General features: G+C 34.9%; 3 protein-coding genes and 2 long non-coding RNA genes across 6 annotated transcripts in view; 1 reads left to right on the top strand and 4 right to left on the bottom strand.

The window, feature by feature from the left end:
- Positions 1–2,376, bottom strand: part of LOC132756275 (uncharacterized) — a 4,051-nt gene extending 1,675 nt beyond the window's left edge. Inside the window, exons 1-2 of the long non-coding RNA XR_009629309.1 lie at positions 2,221–2,376; positions 1,759–1,890 (exon numbers count right to left, since the gene is read on the bottom strand). This is a non-coding gene — a long non-coding RNA (uncharacterized LOC132756275). The remainder of the gene's footprint in view (positions 1–1,758; positions 1,891–2,220) is intronic.
- LOC132756274 (uncharacterized) overlaps positions 1–4,822 on the top strand; it is a 23,224-nt gene extending 18,402 nt beyond the window's left edge. The window contains exons 2-4 of the mRNA XM_060747298.1: positions 2,918–3,087; positions 3,578–3,700; positions 4,655–4,822. Coding sequence (XP_060603281.1) covers positions 2,918–3,087; positions 3,578–3,700; positions 4,655–4,759 — 398 coding nt within the window. The 3' untranslated portion in view covers positions 4,760–4,822. The remainder of the gene's footprint in view (positions 1–2,917; positions 3,088–3,577; positions 3,701–4,654) is intronic.
- The window catches only part of LOC132756273 (uncharacterized), a 26,385-nt gene extending 8,173 nt beyond the window's left edge, over positions 1–18,212 (bottom strand). Inside the window, exons 1-2 of one of the 2 annotated variants that reach the window (XR_009629308.1) lie at positions 17,846–18,212; positions 16,909–17,047 (exon numbers count right to left, since the gene is read on the bottom strand). Coding sequence is in view for 1 of the 2 variants with exons in the window: in XM_060747297.1 (XP_060603280.1) it covers positions 17,846–17,979 (134 nt within the window). In the remaining variant the exon portion in view is untranslated. Of the gene's footprint in view, positions 1–16,908; positions 17,048–17,845 lie in introns of those variants that run through there. The other variant, XM_060747297.1, reaches the window with a different exon arrangement.
- Positions 7,970–10,482, bottom strand: LOC132756272 (uncharacterized). Its single transcript, XM_060747294.1, has 3 exons — positions 10,292–10,482; positions 9,245–9,766; positions 7,970–8,233 (listed from the first exon to the last, which is right to left on the bottom strand). The coding sequence occupies exons 1-3, from the start codon at positions 10,423–10,425 to the stop codon at positions 8,074–8,076; spliced, it is 816 nt and encodes a 271-aa protein (XP_060603277.1). The 5' UTR covers positions 10,426–10,482; the 3' UTR covers positions 7,970–8,073.
- Positions 16,064–16,612, bottom strand: LOC132756281 (uncharacterized). Its single transcript, XR_009629310.1, has 2 exons — positions 16,513–16,612; positions 16,064–16,264 (listed from the first exon to the last, which is right to left on the bottom strand). It is a non-coding gene; the product is annotated as an uncharacterized LOC132756281 (long non-coding RNA).

The raw sequence follows: 18,212 nt of genomic DNA, 5'->3' as shown, positions 1-18,212 counted from the left end.
TTCAGTGATCGACAAAATGTTACTGCATGGACGCCCACTATAACCATATTAATTTTATTAAAAAGTAACTTGTGTACAATAATGAAATAATAAAAATAAAGTGTAACAAAGTTATTAAAGTTCTAAACAAAGTTCTCTTAACACAGGGATCATCAGTAAAATATCTTTAGGCGTAACGAAAATGTTTCCTCATATGACAGATGACAGACTACATGAACTCGACAGTATAACTGCCATTTTATAAATTTTGTTTTGCAACAAGGCTTTAATAAAAAGTTAATATTGAAAATCTAGAGGTTATTAATTGTACTCTATAGACACAACCTAAATAAAATCAGACCATAAACGATACCACCTTTAAATAAAACAAGAGAGTCCAGAGGACTCTGCATCGCTCACCTGAGAAATAGGTCAAAGCTCACAGTGGAACCCTTTCAACCCAGAAGCACAATTTGAAAATAAGGGACAGATTAATCTGAACAATTTTTGAACCAGTGGTTTAGATGTTGTTTTAAGGTGTGTTTTTTTCTGATATTAGATGACAGCTAGATGACCTTAGTCACCTTACAAACCAAATATCAAAGCACTAGGTCTAGTGATTTTTGAGAAGAAGAATTTTTAAGATTTTCATAAAGTACTCTAAATGAAACTAATTAAGCCCCTAGTGTGCCCCATTTGATCCCAGGGTGATACTTTGAACAATCTTCACAAAGGATCACTAGGTGATGTTTATAAACCAAAAATCAAAGCTCTAGGCCTATATAACTCAAAGTATTAAATATTGATGACTCTCTGGAGGGGCTGCTTTTAACCCTAAGGGCATAATTTGGAAAGTCTTTGTAAAGGACCACTAGATCATGTTACATACCAAATATCAAGGCTCTAGACCATGTGGATTTTGATAAAAATATTTTTAATGATTCTTTTTTAAAATCGATAAGCAGACTGGCGGGGCCCCTTTTCGTCCTAGGGGCATAATTTAAAAAATCTTTGTAGGAGGTAACTAGATCATGTTATGTACTAAATATCAAGGCTCTACACCTTGTGGATTTTGACAAGCAGACTTTTTAAGATTTCCCTAAATAGCCTTTTATAAAATTGAGGAGCCTCCTAGCGGGCCCCCTTTTTATCCCAGGAGCATAATATGAACAATCTTTGTAGAGGACCTTGTGGATTTTGACACGAAAATTTTGAATATTCCCATACTTAACTTTATATAAAACCAATTTTGACCCTAGGGGCATAATTTGAACAATCTGTTGTAGAGAACTACCAGATCAAGTTACACCAAATATCAAGGCTCTAGGTCTTGTGGATTTTGACAAGCATATTTTCTAAGATTTCCCTATAAACTGATGAGCGCCCTGGCCCCTTTTGACCCTAGGGGCGGGGCATAATTTGAACAATCTTTGTAGAGGACCACTAGATCATGTTACATACCAAATATCAAGGCTCTACACCTTGTGGTTTTTGACAAGAAGATTTTAAGATTTTTTTTAATTGTTCAACAAATTTGTCCAAGTGTTTTAGGAAGAGAAGTTCTTTAAAGAAATTAATGATGCACGGACGCATGGACGACGGACAATGGGCCATCACAAAAAGCTAACCTTAAGGATAGTGTCCTCAGGTGAGCTATAAACATACGAGAAAATTAGATATAACTTACATATAACTTACTGAATATGATGATTTTATACGAACTTACATGGAACTTGACGAAGAAAGTGTAATGAATGCGAACTGTTGGTCTATGCTTACCTTGAACCCATCACTTGTACATCCTAGAAATACCCCAGAGAGACTACCAACTGAAGAATAAATTCCATGGTCAAAGCTTGCTATAGGTGTATTGTCAGGTAAAGGATTCGAGCTTGCACAACGTGACATAACCTAGACATAACAAAAAAATAACGGTTTGACGGTAGCTTGATATTACAATAAAAAACAAACAAATTGACTTGGTCTTAATTTTATAAAGTTGCAATATACCATGGGGTCTATTTTAGATTTAAATTTGACTATGTTACAAAAAAAATTGTTAGGGCGGAATTTCTGAAAGAAGTTGCCTTCTTAGTAAATTAACATTGTATTTCAAAAGCAATTCATAAAATAAATAGATTTTTAATGAAATATTTGTTGAATTCAGTTAAGTCCGTTTAAATCATTTGCAAAAGGGTGAAGAATTAAACATTTGTGAATGAAATAAAGATTGTAACACACATTAACTCCTTGTTTCCATGTGCTTGATGTATGCGGTACATCGCATTCCGTGAGAACAAACGCTTCGTTGGAGGTGTGTTGTACTTCGGCACACATGGAAGCATTCGGGTGAGAAACCTGTGTTTGGTAGGCTACGGCAACGATGGTTTGTGCGTGGTTGCAGCGATAAATGATAATTATGTATGATAACCTGTGTATGAAATTTGGAATATCAAACTCATTTACCATTAACAAAAACCGTTCCTTTCATTACACTTCTAACAAGCCAAAAGAAAAATATTTTTCTTCATATAAAATCCCCATGCCGGCAGTGACATAAAAGAATGTAGTTGAAAATCGCATACTTGGTTTTATTTACTTTGGTAAAAAAGAGATAAGTTTAAAACTGCAACACCTCTATTATGACCCCCACCACCGAAATAGGCATTAAAATCTCCAATAAACAGAATTCCTGTGCCCTAAACGATGATAATGGGAGGGAGGAATTAAATAAAAAAGGAATTTTGATTTAGAGGATCAGAGGTTATGAAGCCTTCATATTACAGATAAACATGTGCTTGTTTTGATGAATTAGATGGACCGATGTTGTAAAAATTATGTTTTTTTATATTGTTGAAACGTAAATGATGGTTTAAAATGACTGTACAATTAAATAAAGACACATTATTTAAAAGAGATTGATCTGTTTACATTTCAGCTTTTCCTTCATGTAAAAAGTATGAAATTATTTCTGACGTTGCAAGCTCTAAATACGAATCCCATGCAGATGCCCGACAATGTTCCTCTGGCAATAAGACGTCGCACGAGGCATTAGTTATGGCAAATTGTGATGCTGGGCCAACAAGTGCCTGGAAGACAGGCGAAAATGTAAGTTATTTAGTTACAGGAATAATGTAGACACTTGGTTTCTAATAGTTCATATCATTTATTTTTCGCTTTTTGTTAGAAAATGCCGTTTTTATGATTACCGCGTTGACTAAGAAGTTTATTTAATACTACAGACTACCAAAGATATCCACGCTTAAATACAATTACGAGGAGCTTCTTCAATACAATAGATTTTACATTTTTATTCAATTTAATTCGGGGTTTGTCTACCATCATATAGTTAGTAACACTAGCGCAAAGGTTATTCAGGTAGATTTTTCATCATGAGCTGTTATTGATAAAATAACTATAAATTGATAAATAAAACTATACATTGATAAAATAACTATAAATTGATAAAATAACTATAAATTAATAAAATAACTATAAATTGATAAAAAAGTAAACACTCGGATTCAATTTTGAAACAACTATCCAACAGGATAAAAAATGAAAATAAAATGGTGTAAATCGTTCACGTTTTATACAGGTGATGTCTATATGTTCATCGCTTCCCTCTTACACACCGATTGCTTCAATATCCAGTGGAAATACAGGACTGAATTGGGGCAGATCGGGAATATTTGTAGGTTGTCTTGGTAACGGATTTAAGGTGAATATTAATGTTACTTTCAAAATTTCAATATAAGTAATCATAATACAATTTTGTTACCGTACATAGTAACTAAATGTATGTTTCCTTTGTCCCTTTATTTAGAGGTTTTCACTTGGTTTATGTACAATCATAGATGGTAATGGCTCGAAAAAGATCGAGATAACATAGCCATTATAGTTTCAAAGATCAGTATGCATTCTTTTTAATAGAAACGTACCATAAAATAACGGTGCATTCGTGAACGTGCGGGTAGGTTGTCTTCAAACCACTTACCTTACCGTTTTAGGTCGAGTCCCGCAAGGGACTTTGAATTCTTTCATGTAAGGAAGCTATCCACCTAGCTTCAGGGCATCCGAGGTACCCACTCGTGCATGAAACAATGCACAGAGTGGCACATGAGGTCTCTTTCCACCGGAAACTAGAAATTCGCCATATGACCACTACTGTGTTGATGTAAACCAAAGCAAACATACCTTTTGATAAAAATTGATCGTTGATTGGTAAGCTTTAAAAAAATATATCAACATATATCTGTATCTGGTTGTTCAGCATGCGTATATTCATAAAGCTATCATTCCCAGTATAAACTGAAGAGAACGGTAAGTAGGTTGGAGGAAAATGGCTTCGTTTAGCTAAACCCAGATGCATCTAAGTTCTGCTGGAAAATAAGAAAATCTTATGCGTTTTCAACGCAAGTAAAATATATATTCCGTATAAAGTAGTTTTCTCCACATGTTTTGAAAATTGATGCCTATCACGTGATTCGTTACGTCATTAATTTGCTATCGCGGGCAGACAAAAAAAGGTATACGAAGTGGCAATTTTGAGGGTAATTTATGTTTCGTTCCATATTCATCCGAAGAGTTCCTGTAAAAAACCTATCTAATTATTTGGTGTCATGATCTGTGATGGTGCTTAATGCGTTCAAACTATGAATGTTTAACTTTACAGATGGTGTACCAAGACTGCGATACGGAACCGACTTTTGTTCACGTTATCCGTGGCAATGGAATTGGAACGCACGATCCATACAACTACTTTGTCATTTCAAAATAGATACAATATTAATGTAGCATTGTTAAAAATGTAGCCTTCCGCCTTCCCGTATATTAATACACCTTGTTTTACATCTATCGGCTTGCGTTATTTTATTTACAACAAAATATTGGTAGCAAGAACTAATGCATATAAATCTACAGCCATCTTAAACCCTTATTCATTATTTGTTCTTCGTACATTAAATGCTCCTAAAACTTTCAATTAAAAATGTTAGCATCTCAAATACAAGTTATGTTAAATAAAATAATATTGTGTGCGACAAGCTTGAATCATGTAGGTGAGTTGTCTTTACACATGCAAGTCTACAACCAGCATTACGTGTACTTTTAACAGACACATTTGTAGTCAATGAACACATTATGATTGGTTCACGATTTGTACATCAGCGATTTAATACAATCCCTACTAATGGCACGGAATTAATACATTTACATAATAAGCAACTAGCATAAACATACTTGTACTTAAAAAGCAACGAATGGCACGTGTGTTATCAATAATCAGAGACTAATTAACAGAAAAAAGTTATTTACTCAAAGTTTAAAAAAAATTTATTGTGATATCTCGGCGGTCATTCCACCTCACCAGTTTTCCTGGATACCTGACCAGTTATTTCCAACTTGTCTACAGTTCCACAAGTGACCACAAATCCAACAAAATATTTTAATCATTGGCGAAAGACAAATGAGCCGCGTCATGACAGAAACCAACATAATGGGTTTGCGACCAGCATGGATCCAGACAAGCCTGCGGATCCGCGCAGTCTGATCAGGATCCATGCTGTCCGCTATCAGTTTCTCTACTTGTTATAAGGTTTGTAAGCGAACAGCATGGATCCTGATCAGACTGCGCGGATGCGCATTATGTTGGTTTTGTCATGACACGGCTAAATGACAATCAAACCGAGATCAATAGTAACGGAGAAAGAAGAACAAATTAGCGACCTCTGAATTGCGTTACTCATCCGGAATTTTCAATTGAGCTTGGCGGGCAGGAGCGACCTACTTGAACACATAGATGACACGTTATCATGAAAAATAGTAGTACAAAAGTGGGAAAAGATTGGCCTTTTTTACGGATGTGGTATGCAAAAAAAGAGAAAAGAACATGACATTTCTGTTTCTGAAATTTGTCTTTTTTAGCCCTAAGATTTCCCCTAAAAAGATGACTTCGCTTACGAAATAAGAAAAATAAACCTGACAATAAGTCAAAACCTAAGATTTGACCTTTTTAGGGGACATGCAAGCGTAAAAGGGTAAGTAATAGTTTTTGCAAATGATACATAATCGATTGTCAACACAATTTCTCCAAAGTCTACGAGGATATCAGAAACAGTCGTCAAATGGACTTTGTGGGGGAAGGGGGGTTCTGCAGAAGTAAAAAATATTATTATCTTGACTGGCACATAGATACCTGGAAGTCTGTGACAGTCTCAGAAACTGTCAATGGACTCGGAGAGAGAGGGTCTTAAGAAATTAAAAAATCCATTATCTTGATAAGACCCAAGCTACCTGGCAGTCTTTTTTCCCTCTAGATCTATGTAAATTTTGGAAATTTTTGTCGTAAAATATCAAACTTGGGAGAAAAATATTATTGTGAAATTTGCCAATTTGGGAAAATATGCTAGGATTCAAGATGTTACAATTGTTAAAAAAATCTAGATAAATCTTACTTAAATTGTCCAGCTTTTTCTGTCATATCAAAAATACAAGGACAGGCTTAAATGTGTACAAATGTTCAGTTGATATTAATTAAAATCCTTTTTTATTCACAAAACATGAATACATTCGGTAACGCTATTTCGCGACATCAAAATTGAAAATGTGGTACTTTTTCTTTCAAAATGCCGACTTCTTAATTGGAATTTTTTTTTTTTTTTGGATTGGAAAAAAAACATAATTTGGATGTGGTGGGGCCCATATTCGGACCCGTGGGATAGGGGGAAAAGGCCTGCTACAGTGTGAGAAACAGACGCAGACTAGTGCAATGTACGCGTGGTTAAAACCATAGGAACTCGAGAACCGGACCGCAGATTGCGGCGCATATTTTCGATCGTGTAACGGTTTTTAAAAACGTTTCTGCTACAACTAAATATCTTTTAGTATTATCCGAGATTTGGCCTCAAAAATTATTATCAATTGAACCCAGTCTGTCTCTTTTAAAACTGGTCAAATTTTACGGTATTATAAAAAAAAGACAAGGAGTGACATCCGCCATTCGCCGCAACGTTTTCAGCATGAGTTTTTACCTTTGGCTACAATTGATTACTTTTTTTTATTAACTTTTTTTGTTATTTTTGTCAACTACTAGTATCAGGTATCGTCCGTATATAACGTTCACGGTTTATTGTTTACACGTGTTGACATGTATACGCCTCATTATTACGGGCGTATTCGTGTTTTGATTTGTTAACAGACACATTAGTAATATGGTCCAACTGATTTTGCCTAACTGAAAAAAGGAATATTAAAACATGATCCATAGATAAATATTTTAGGCACTCATCTAGTATTCATTACTAGAAAAGTTAAAACAAAAATCAAGCATATTCAAGGGGATAACTTACGCCGAACGTTGCGGTAAATGGCGGATGTCACTCCTTTTCTTTTTTCAATATACTTTAAATTGACTAATTTTTAAATTAGCAGATTATATTAAATTGAGATAAGATAATTAAAGACCATCCGCTCGCATAATATGAAAAGATATTCAAAGGTCGGACAAACAAAATGTAAAGCCGGTACGGATTCGGATTTATGCGCCGCAATATGCGGTCCTGTTCCAGAGTTCCTATGGTTAAAACTAGTCCAATTTTCCTAAATATTTTATTCAAAAGGTAGACATTTTGTTCTTTCGTATTCTACAAACATAATAAAAATAATTACATTTTCATCTGTAAAATAACTTATTTTATTCGATATATTGCTATGAATCTAGTCTAATTCCTAGACTAAATTACTATATTAATTTGCTTACATGTTTAGTTTCTTAGGGAAGGTTAGACCGAAATACCGTATCCGTTCTGTGTATTTTTACTATAATTGTGTTCGACGTTTTTCGGAAATTGCCGAGAAGTTGCGCTCATCATTCAACATTTAACGTCTGCTCGGATGTTGTTTGGCGATGCGTGTATTGAGTTAATCTTTGTTATCATATTTTGCAAAAATAATTAAAATCGAATCAAACGAACAAATTTAGAACAAAATATTTCCAGCATTTTTTTTAATGATCGTTATAGCACCAACAAAAACGTAACAAAGTTAGAATTGGTAAGGTTCATACATTTTTATTTCACAATTTCACATGTGTGATTAACCAATCATATGTGAGTAATCATGTTGCACGTGGAAGCTGTTGTAGAACTGACCAATCATTGTGAGCTCTGACGAATTGGGTTGTAACAAGCTTGCAGACGGGGTAACATAGCTGTCGTAGCGCTTTTGAGGAATTCGAGCCGAGAACCACGAATACCTAAAATGAAATGAACAAAAGGATTTACATGAATATGCATATACACTTGAACGTAGGTCTATCAAAAGAAGAATAATTATTCTTACCTCAATACGTTGCTTGTTATAAGTATGATATGAATATCAATGTAAACAGTGTTTATTGGCTATTACACTTTTATTTTTATTTTTTTATGATAACAAACTAACCACTAAAGCCAGCGTTTTTCGCTTTCAATTCCTACATCCAAACCGGTGTTACGTAGCCAATAAAATAACAAGGTTGGCATTCAATGAACCTATCCCTAAATAAATTCAGCAATACAGGACCACCAGCAAAGATCCCAGCAGGACACCAAACAAAAAAAACAGGAAAGGGCACAAAGTCAAGGCACGGATGTGGCGATATTATAACTTAAACAATAAAGTAAATCATAGAAACCGGCGGAGAGAGAGGGCTTAAAGAATCTAATAAAGAAAATCAGAGAAACCGATAAAGACATATAAGAAAGCAATTAACTTAAATGCAAAGATAAAGGCTAAGGATGTCTGGAAAGGGGCCAGACAGGGAAGGGAAGGGCCGGGTGCAAATTTTGAAGAAAAAAAACAACAGGAGAAAGGGTTTAATTATTTATGACGATAAAACAAGAAGGGACGCATAAAGTGTTACCATCCACAGCAGCATGAAGAAAAAAAAACAAGACATAAAATTATAACCGATGTATGAACATTTGCAGATGTTTCTTTATTCAAATGTTTACTATTTTATATTAAATGTTGAATAAAACTGTTTTAAACCGGTGCCATAGGACGTGGACAGACCTGCAACATTTTCAATTTTGCCGCTTTGGGGGTGTTCTTTATGGATTCTATTTAACTATATTCTATTTATCTTAGGATCATATAGGGACAACGATCAGCAACACAAGTACTTAATGGGAGTTAGTTGTGTACCAAACCTCACTCATACCCAACCGTGTTTCTGTTACAATCAAATGTCAATTTTGTCTGAAAAGTGTTTAATTTTACAGACCTGAATACGTAATCTGCAGCTTCCAGCTGTGGCAAAAGGGTCTTCATCAAATGCAGCTGTTTTTTTTCATCATGTGTTTGTGGACATGCAAATTCCGTGAGCCAAATTTTCTTGTTGTATCTGTGAAACAGTTGTTGCAAGTACGACATAATTGCATTAGCATCGCAGTTGTACATATGTGCTGCGAGGAAGTCGATCCTGCAGCCGTTACAAAGCCGGAAAAATTCTTCGTACCATTTAAATTTTCCGCCAGCAGCAGGACTGACAAGCTTGGCCCCGTGTGAGTTCTTCTCTATCTCTGGCCAGGCATCGGCAGCCTGCTGGGGTGTCATATTGCCATGGGCTTCACGATCTGGCTCGTTGAAGCCTAATACAAACTTTCCCCAGGTTTGGATTGTAAGATTGGTGTGATTGTTGTATTTCTTCACCATGGGAACATGCTTGGGTACAAGACGATTGGTACCATTACAGTGCTGTCCTACTTTGTCATAATAGAATGATAAGTCCATACTCCAATCATACCTTTTTAAGATAACAAAAAGATTTTTTAGGTACTGATAAACAAATATTCTGGTAAAACTTTTATTTTAGGTTTGATTAAGTCTGTTCATAAGGGGTATGGAAAGTGCAATATCACTTGTGTCCTTAGTATCTGCCTAAGCAGGATAAAATACTTTAAACGAAACGTATAGTAATCACTGATCACTCGCGTAGAGCCTGAAAATATAACAACCGGCAACACATCTGTGGATGTCCTTAATTTAAAGAAAATACCGTCCGTGTAAAATGTTGAATTCGGCCTAAACCGGTGCTTGTGGAAATTGGTCGGAAGCTTGCCTTTTTCAGGACCTTCCATAAACTTAATCAATCGATCTCGCAACATTTTCAACATCGCTGTTTTGAACGTTTTTTAGAACTTTTTGTTCTCTATTTTTCTTTTTTTTTTTTTTTTTTTTTTTTTTTTTTTGATTCAATGCCCAAGAAGTACTGTTAACACTGTTAAGCATTATTTCACTTAAACTGTATCAGTTTCAAATAATTTCTTACCACCACGACATGTTGTTAAGAACTTTGAAGTCATCACACAGCAGGTTTCCTGGATAAGCACACGTTCCTTTCTTGAAGGATCCTTCTATTTTACAAGACAGAGACACTAAGGCTAACAGTACCCACAGAGCCATGTTGATTTTGACAATGTTAGTTTAAAACAAGCTTTATATTGAAACTCAAATCACTGTGTATAACCTGTATGTAACCTCGATGTACGATTTTGTACCGTGTGCGACTAGATAGTATTTAATTGATATGTAATTCTTTAATTAATTATATGTTGACACGTCACATGTTCAGGGTAACATACCAACGTGCCTTTCAGACTTTCAGACAAAACGAACTAAGCACGAATCATGGTACATATTACGTCAATATCTTATAAAGAAATAAAAACTTCATAGGAAAAATCAGTAGAAATTTTGGACAGTATATGAGGTAATTAAAAGTAGCGACCGTTAGTAGTACCTTGCTTATAGGGGTTAATACTCGTTATTTAAAATAAAAATCCATTTAATACTTAAACAGAAAGGCATGAAGGCACAACTTTAATTTGTGCTTCTGCAGTGCACTTTGTACACGTAGGTTCGCGGGTTCGCCTTCCTGCATGTTGAACAACACCGAATGTAGGAAAATTATATCGTCTGGTTAAGTCGGCTAGAGGCAACTATTGACTTCCCGGATGATGCATTTGATAGCTCTATAGCTCTTATAATATGTAAGTCGAATTTGCTGCTTCATTCATCAGATATAGCATTTGATGTCCGCCCGTTACATAGAGAATTCTAAACAGTTTTCACAGATGGAGCCTAATTTTATAACAATAGATTTTTAAAGAAGAATGTATAAATAAAGTTAGATATATTAAGTTTGAACATCAAGTTGACCGAACCGAACTGTATGCGATGCATTTAAATTAAATTGCAGAGTATGCACAGTGGTTTCGTTATCATTTTATTATCATTAAGAACTACGAGGATTGTACAAATTAATGCACTTCATTAGATTTTAACCTGGGCGGGGGTCAAAAACGACGTCTTGGTGCACCACCGTCTTGAGGTAAATGTCAGCATGTCCTCATTTTTTCATAACAAACCGTAATATCGCTGACGACGCATATGCCATTCCTTTTATTAAAATAGGCCTCTCCTTGAAGTTCTGTATGCAAGCGTTCTTGGCTAACCCGGTCTAACCCCTTTGTAACTATGGAATCTACCTTTTTTCATGCTTCAAGATATAATACAAATATCTTTGTACTAGAAAGTTTTGTCAAGAGAAGAAATTAAAGCAAGAGCAATGAAAACATTATATTTGTTATATTTTATCCTATAGGAACTTTTCCCCGATTTTAATGAACAATCTTCTAGTAAGCTGTACACTGAAACATGTTTAAATAAAGTAAAAAAATTCATTACGAAAACATGTTCTCATATCCAGTATTTTATATTTTGAATTGCTTGCAATTTCAGACAACGAACGAACAAACTAATGATAATGTTTAAAATGTAGAAAAAAATCTGTTTCAGAAACAATATCTGAAATTGGATATTCAGGTAAAGGTCGTTCAAAACCTCAATATTGAAAATGTTGCAAGATGTGTTTTTATTTTAGTACCAGTTTAGCCAGACTCATTTTGAAATGTTGACCAATTTCATTTTAATTTTTTTACTCTAATTTAATCTCAAGAGCTCCGTTAAAAGAAACATTATGCCACAAAAAAACGAATAAGATTTTTTGGGAGAGGCACGAGTTTAATAACTTTTAAATAATATTTAAAGAGCATGACATATGCCTGTTACTTGAAGAAAAATGCGTGAAATGTGAAATTATTAGTCATTGAAACAGTGAAAATAAACAACATTATTGGACTAAAAAAAGAACAGAAGAAAAAGAATGTTTGGCCAATGTGAAACATTTTGAAAACTATAAAAGTACTTCAAATATAAAAAGCCTTTGAGAAAATGAAAATAAAAGTGTTTTTTTTCTGAGGCATTATAGGCCTTTAATAAAGAATTAAGAAATATTCATATATGTGCTCGGCCTTTTTAAACATCCCATTGCTTTCCGCACTGACATTGTGACCAATCTAAGTATAGAAACGAACTTAAAATCAATCATTTACAATTTAAATAGATGTCAGTACAGATTTCGTTTGAACCCTAACGTTGAACTTTATAAAACTGGTCTGGAATGCATAAATGAAGTCTTATCGCCTAGTAAAATTAAATTAACTGTATGAAGTTTGCAAATCAGGTCCGAATCATGTCAAGCAATGCACAATTTATAGAAGATGTGTTACTTTTAAAATTGCTGTAAATATTCTAAAGTGCATTATTTTATATATCTTTTTTGACGCACCATCAAATCAACAAAGCATTTGAACGGCTAGTTTTAGTTTCGATAAAAATATTGGTCAACATTTCGAAACATTTCACCAAACCCTCTATCCATTCTAGGGGATTTAAAAATTGAAATAAATAAAATTAACAGTACCTTGCAGTCTTTTATTAAGGAAAGTCATTTATGTTAATGACAAGTCCTGCCATAAAAGAAAATGCACCTATTTCAGTAAATTTCGCAACATTCGTTGAATATTCTGAATATTTAGCAATCGGTAAAATTCGGTTTTAGTGAATTTTGCATGTTTCCGCGCCGGAAGAAAATTGTTTAAATGTCAATTATAACCCAAGGAAAATAACATCTCTTCAACATATCGGTGACTTGTTGGAAAGTTCCTAAATTTAGACTGTTTATTCATAGATAAAATACAAAAATAACTAGAAATTTATTGTTTTAGTTAAAAAAATGTTTTGTAATAAACTAATTTTGCAACTCATATTAATCATTTTCGAATCCGCTTCCAGGTACTATCCTGAGCTGACGTCATTTGAGAAAATTGGTCTCGACAAGAGTAGGACACCCACGAACCCATAATTACTTAGTAGAAACGTAGATACGTTATAGCTGTGTTTTACAGCTGATTAAGCATGAAAAATTAATTCATACAAATATTTTTTCGGGAGAAGGGGGCGGGCGGGGTTACGTTACATCGACACAGTATAGGTCATATCGCGACGTTCAAGCTTTACTGCTGGAGAAAGACCTCATGTGCCCTTCCGTGCATTATTTCAGGCACGAACGGGTACCTGAGTAGAACCACCGACATTCCGTAAGCTAGCTGGATAGCTTCCTCACATGAAGAATCATCCAAAGTCCCTGTCGGGATTCGAACCCACAGCGGTGAGGGAAACAAATATTTAAAACAGTCATTGGGTAAAGTGTCTAAATGCACATGCTTTGCTGATTGTTTAGCAAATAAAGTGTAAGTTCAACACGAAACGAATTATCAATCGTGTGGTTATGCTAGCTGATGGATACCATACCAAGTATAACTCAGAGAATTTTCGATATATTACCACTGTTTCGTACTGCAAAATGAACTGTCAACAATGTCAGCGTAGGTGCCATACATCATCGATTGTTTCGCCCCGTTATACCGAGAACACTCTTATATGGTGGGGTCACAGTGGGGATCAATCCACTGTGTGTTGACAATTAGTACCAGCTCCTTTCATCTCTTCTGAGCCACAACCAACAAGATACCTTTTCAGCTGCACTAGCTGACTGAGCGGATGGCTTGCTTTCTCTGATGGTCAGTTATTCCTAACTCGGTCAGCACTTATATTATTCGAGATTCGAGCAACGATATTGATATCTTGAAAATTGTTCGCACCTGACTAAGTGTGCTAAGATTTTCGAAGTTTTCCGAATATATACGAACCTTAAATTGATTGAATACAATAAATCAAAAATGTGCATGAATAGATTACCGATCTGTCATGAAAAGGTGAAGTTTAAGAGAAATATGTGTCAGAACTAGGCTGAGCTTTAAGTATTACCTACCTGTTTAGGTCCTTGAGTGGTTAAAGTCGCCGGCCTCTCACCGATTTGGGTTCGAGTCCCTGTCAGGGACCTTTGATTCTTTCATGTGAGGAAGCTGTAAAGCTAGTTTACCGTCGACTTCAAATCATTTGCCGCTCACCGTTGTTGGTTTAAATATCCTTAAGGATATTTTTTTCGTGTGAGGAAGCTATCAAGCTAGCTGACCGAAGGTCGATTATTCAGTTCAAGTGCCCGAACGCCAGTGCTTGAAATAATGCACCAAAGAGCATTTGTGGTCCTCTTCCACCAGTAAAGCTGGAGACTCACCGTGTGACCTTACAGTGTTTGTGACTTTTGAAAGCTTAAACTAGTTTTGGTAAAAATAGGACCGATCAAGAAATGAAAAATGTATACAGTAATGATAATGGTGTTTTTAAAAGTCTTCCATGTGATGATAAATGCCGCTTTACCGATTACGTAATACTAGTATATTCTAATAATAATATATTCGCTTTGTTATTTGTGGAAACACAAGTTCTTTGAGAACGTAATTTATAAATAATTTTTTTTTAATCTCTTTAACGGAAGGTGATTTATACTTAATAATGAATGTATAAGGAACGCAGTGATGACACGTGAATTGTGTATTATTTCTAAAATCAATGTTTGTAAAGATCTGAAATCACAATATAATAAATGGCTTACTCTTGACTCATCGTGAGTTTTATACTTTGGAAAAAAACAACTTAAAAACACACGATTAGTCAAGAGTAAGCCATTTATTAAATTTTGATTTCAAGCAATTTTCTAAATGATATGGTTTTTCCATTGGTCGGATAATTCGCTGTTAATGACACGCGTTTTGCGAAAATATTATAAATTTGTATGTCATTGAATAACTGAGTCAGTTGGATTATTTCATAACTTTCTGCCGCAAAATTTGCAAGAAAAGCGTGCATATTTAACAGATATTTGCACACTTTATAGCCGAATATTATTCATTATTTTAGTGTAAAGCGCAGTGGTGTTAGATTTCTTGTGAATGTAGAAACATTCTAAAAAAGATTCGAAATTACAGGAAGTAACATGTACAATAGAGTAAATTAAAAAACAAAAGTCGCATTGATTATGGATTTTATCAGGATTTTCCTTTAGAAGTGGCAGCATGCAAATCAACATATCAAGGTCAGTTTTATTCAGCTAGGGATCTTTTTATCAAGCTTATACCCCGGTTCAATCTAGACTTTTACCCTAAAAGCTTCATGGGGCTCTACCGTTCACAAAACATTATTTTTTTAACACGTAACGCACGTAACTGTAGAAGTTTGTTTGTATCCTCGGATTTGCAGGAAAAAAAACAGCGAAAAAAACATTCTAAGACCGTGTTGACTAACAACGCATGTCGCCTTAAACTTTTGTTCGTTTAACATTTATTTTGGTGTATACTATATTATAGCCATTCGTGCATTAATGTAATGAGGGGCACATGAGGTCCTTCTTCATCAGTGACTTTGAGTAAAGGTGAAACTGTAAAATGTTAATGCGACGTAAAGCCCAACCAAAAATAATCCTCAAGTTTTAGGACTTTACCCGAGGTATAATAATCGAAGACAAGAATAAATATATATGAAATGTTTCAAAATTTAAATTTTGTACATCACAATATGGGGTTGAATAGAAGCTTTATGTCCTGTCAAAAGATGCTTAAAAACGCTACTGATGCAACTTAAGAACTTTGGTATCGCTGATTGTAAAACATTGGTCATTTCTGTTCTAAATGTTCACATGGAAATGTGTAAATTTTCGTTTTGGGATAAATGTAAACTTCAGCAAAATATGATGTATTTTGCGTTCTAAGGTAAAAAGTTGCAAAGAAAAAAGCTACGGTTAAACGTTTTTATTTTTATTTCACAATTTCACATAAATGATCAACCGACTATATGTGAGCTGTGGTGTGGCACGTGAAAGCTGTTGTAGAACTGACCAATCATCGTGAGCTCTGAAGAATTAGCCTTCAACAAGCTGGCAGACGGGGTGACATATCTGTCGTAACGTTTTGGAGGAATTCGAGCCGAAAACCATGAATACCTAAAATAAAAAATAAACAACATTCTTAATGAATGTACCTTTAGTTACCATAATAAAATCAAATAGCACTTAATGCTTCCATAATGAATTTAAATCAACAACTGAACAAATAAAGATTGATCGAGATATATACATCATGTATTTTCCCATGGCCAAATAAAAGAAAGGCCGTGTGTATTTTAATTGTCATCTTCACTGTATAAAATATATCACTTTTTACTAAAGGCGTTAAAAATTTTAATATATACCTGAATACGTAATCTGCAGCCTCCAGCTGTGGCAAAAGGGTCTTCATCAAATGCAGTTGTTTGTTTTCATCATGTGTTTGTGGGCATGCGAACTCCGTGGAGCCACAATTTTCTTGTTTGTACTTGTGGTTAGCAGTTGCTTGCATTAGTAGGACGATAAATTGTCATGAGCATCACACTGTAATATGTGCCGCGGATGACGTAAAGTCCTTCGCAGCCCGCTGACAACAAGCCGGAAAACTTCATCAGAATCATTTAAAGTCGGCCCAGTGTCGTTGACTGACCATGCTTTGCGCCGTGTGGAGTTTTTTCTATTTCGGCAGGCAGCGGCACTCTGTGGTGTCATATCGGTGGTCTGCATGAATTCTGCTCGTTGAGGGCAAGATGAATTCTTCCCCAAGTTTGAATTGTAAGTTGTGTATGGTTGTTGAATTTCTTCACCATGGGAATATGCTTGTGCACAAGGTGAGGCGTACTATTACAGTGTTGTCCAACTTTGTCGTGATAGAATGACAGGTCCATGTGCCAATCATACCTTTAGAAAATAAACAAGATATGTAAATGTATGGTGTTAAGATAATGGCCCCAAATGAAGGCTTTAATAAAGAGAATTTGAAAATAAGTCGCTCTGTGATCATGATCATTTATAAAGGAAATTTCACTCTTCACGCCATCTCTTGCGTAATAGAATTATTCATTAGACAAATTTTGTCTCCGCAAAAACGCCATTCGTATGAAAAACGCGAAATATTTTTCCGCAAAAGTTTATGGGAATACAGTAAATGTTCAAAGTTCCTAGCAAAGAATTATGCAATGTTCAATCTTCAAAACCAAATCAGTGGTCGCCTTAGACCGAAACATATAACAAAACTTGGAAGAAATACTGAGCAAAAATTTTAAACAAAAAAAATATCTTATAAAAAGACATTTCACCGGGTCAAATCCTGGTTTCAGGGTTTATTTTCGATAATCATCTTACACTGTGATTTTTGGAAATGGCATGAGAGACGAAATATCTTTCCGGTAAATACCGAGTTTCCTTTTTTAATCGCCATTTTAATAAAAAGCCAATGAATCTTATACAATAAAACTAGAAAGTAATTGCTAATAATACTCGTATTGATCAATCCCGTATTTTGTTTTAAGAATGTCATTACGAATTGAAATAAAATTTCTACCATCAATGCATGAAACCTTTCCGAAACTTCTAAGCAGGTGGCCGGAATCGGAAGAAACTGAATCAGTGACCACGAAGTACTGGAATAGGTTAACGAGTGCATCTAGCAAAATTAAACATACACTGCTGTGTGTCGAATAGCAAATAATTTCTTACCACCATGACATGTTGTTCAGAACATTGAAGTCATCGCACAACAGATTCCCTGGATAAGCACATGTTCCTTTCTTGAAGGACCCTTCTACTGTACAAGACAAGGACAGCGCGGCTAACAATATCCACAGAGCCATGCTAACGATTACAATGCTAGATAAAAACAAATCAAATTTATAAGTCCCAGAAACCTGGCTCTTAAGTCACTGTGTATAACCTGTAAATAAGCAGATGAAATGTCAACTGTTACGGGGAAGCCAAAGACCGTGACCGGAAAGCTATATACTACACATGTATATTTAAAAGGAAATCAAATAAAAAAACAATTAAAGAATATATAGAATTCTATATTTATCACTGAAATTTTCAG

This window comes from Ruditapes philippinarum, unplaced genomic scaffold (genome assembly GCF_026571515.1).
Source record: "Ruditapes philippinarum isolate M1 unplaced genomic scaffold, ASM2657151v2 ctg2643_1_1_1_1, whole genome shotgun sequence".
NCBI classification, from domain to species: Eukaryota; Metazoa; Mollusca; class Bivalvia; order Venerida; family Veneridae; genus Ruditapes; species Ruditapes philippinarum.
Note: the sequence above shows the minus strand (reverse complement) of the source record. Positions and strands in the feature narration are given on the sequence as shown.

Coding starts and splice junctions, on each gene's coding strand:
- LOC132756272 (XM_060747294.1), bottom strand. CDS start 10,425: ATGGCTCTGTGGGTACTGTTAGCCTTAGTGTCTCTGTCTTGTAAAATA. Junction 9,767..10,291: donor CTTAACAACATGTCGTGGTG/GTAAGAAATTAT, acceptor TATCTTAAAAAG/GTATGATTGGAGTATGGACT. Junction 8,234..9,244: donor GCTGCAGATTACGTATTCAG/GTCTGTAAAATT, acceptor ATTTCATTTTAG/GTATTCGTGGTTCTCGGCTC.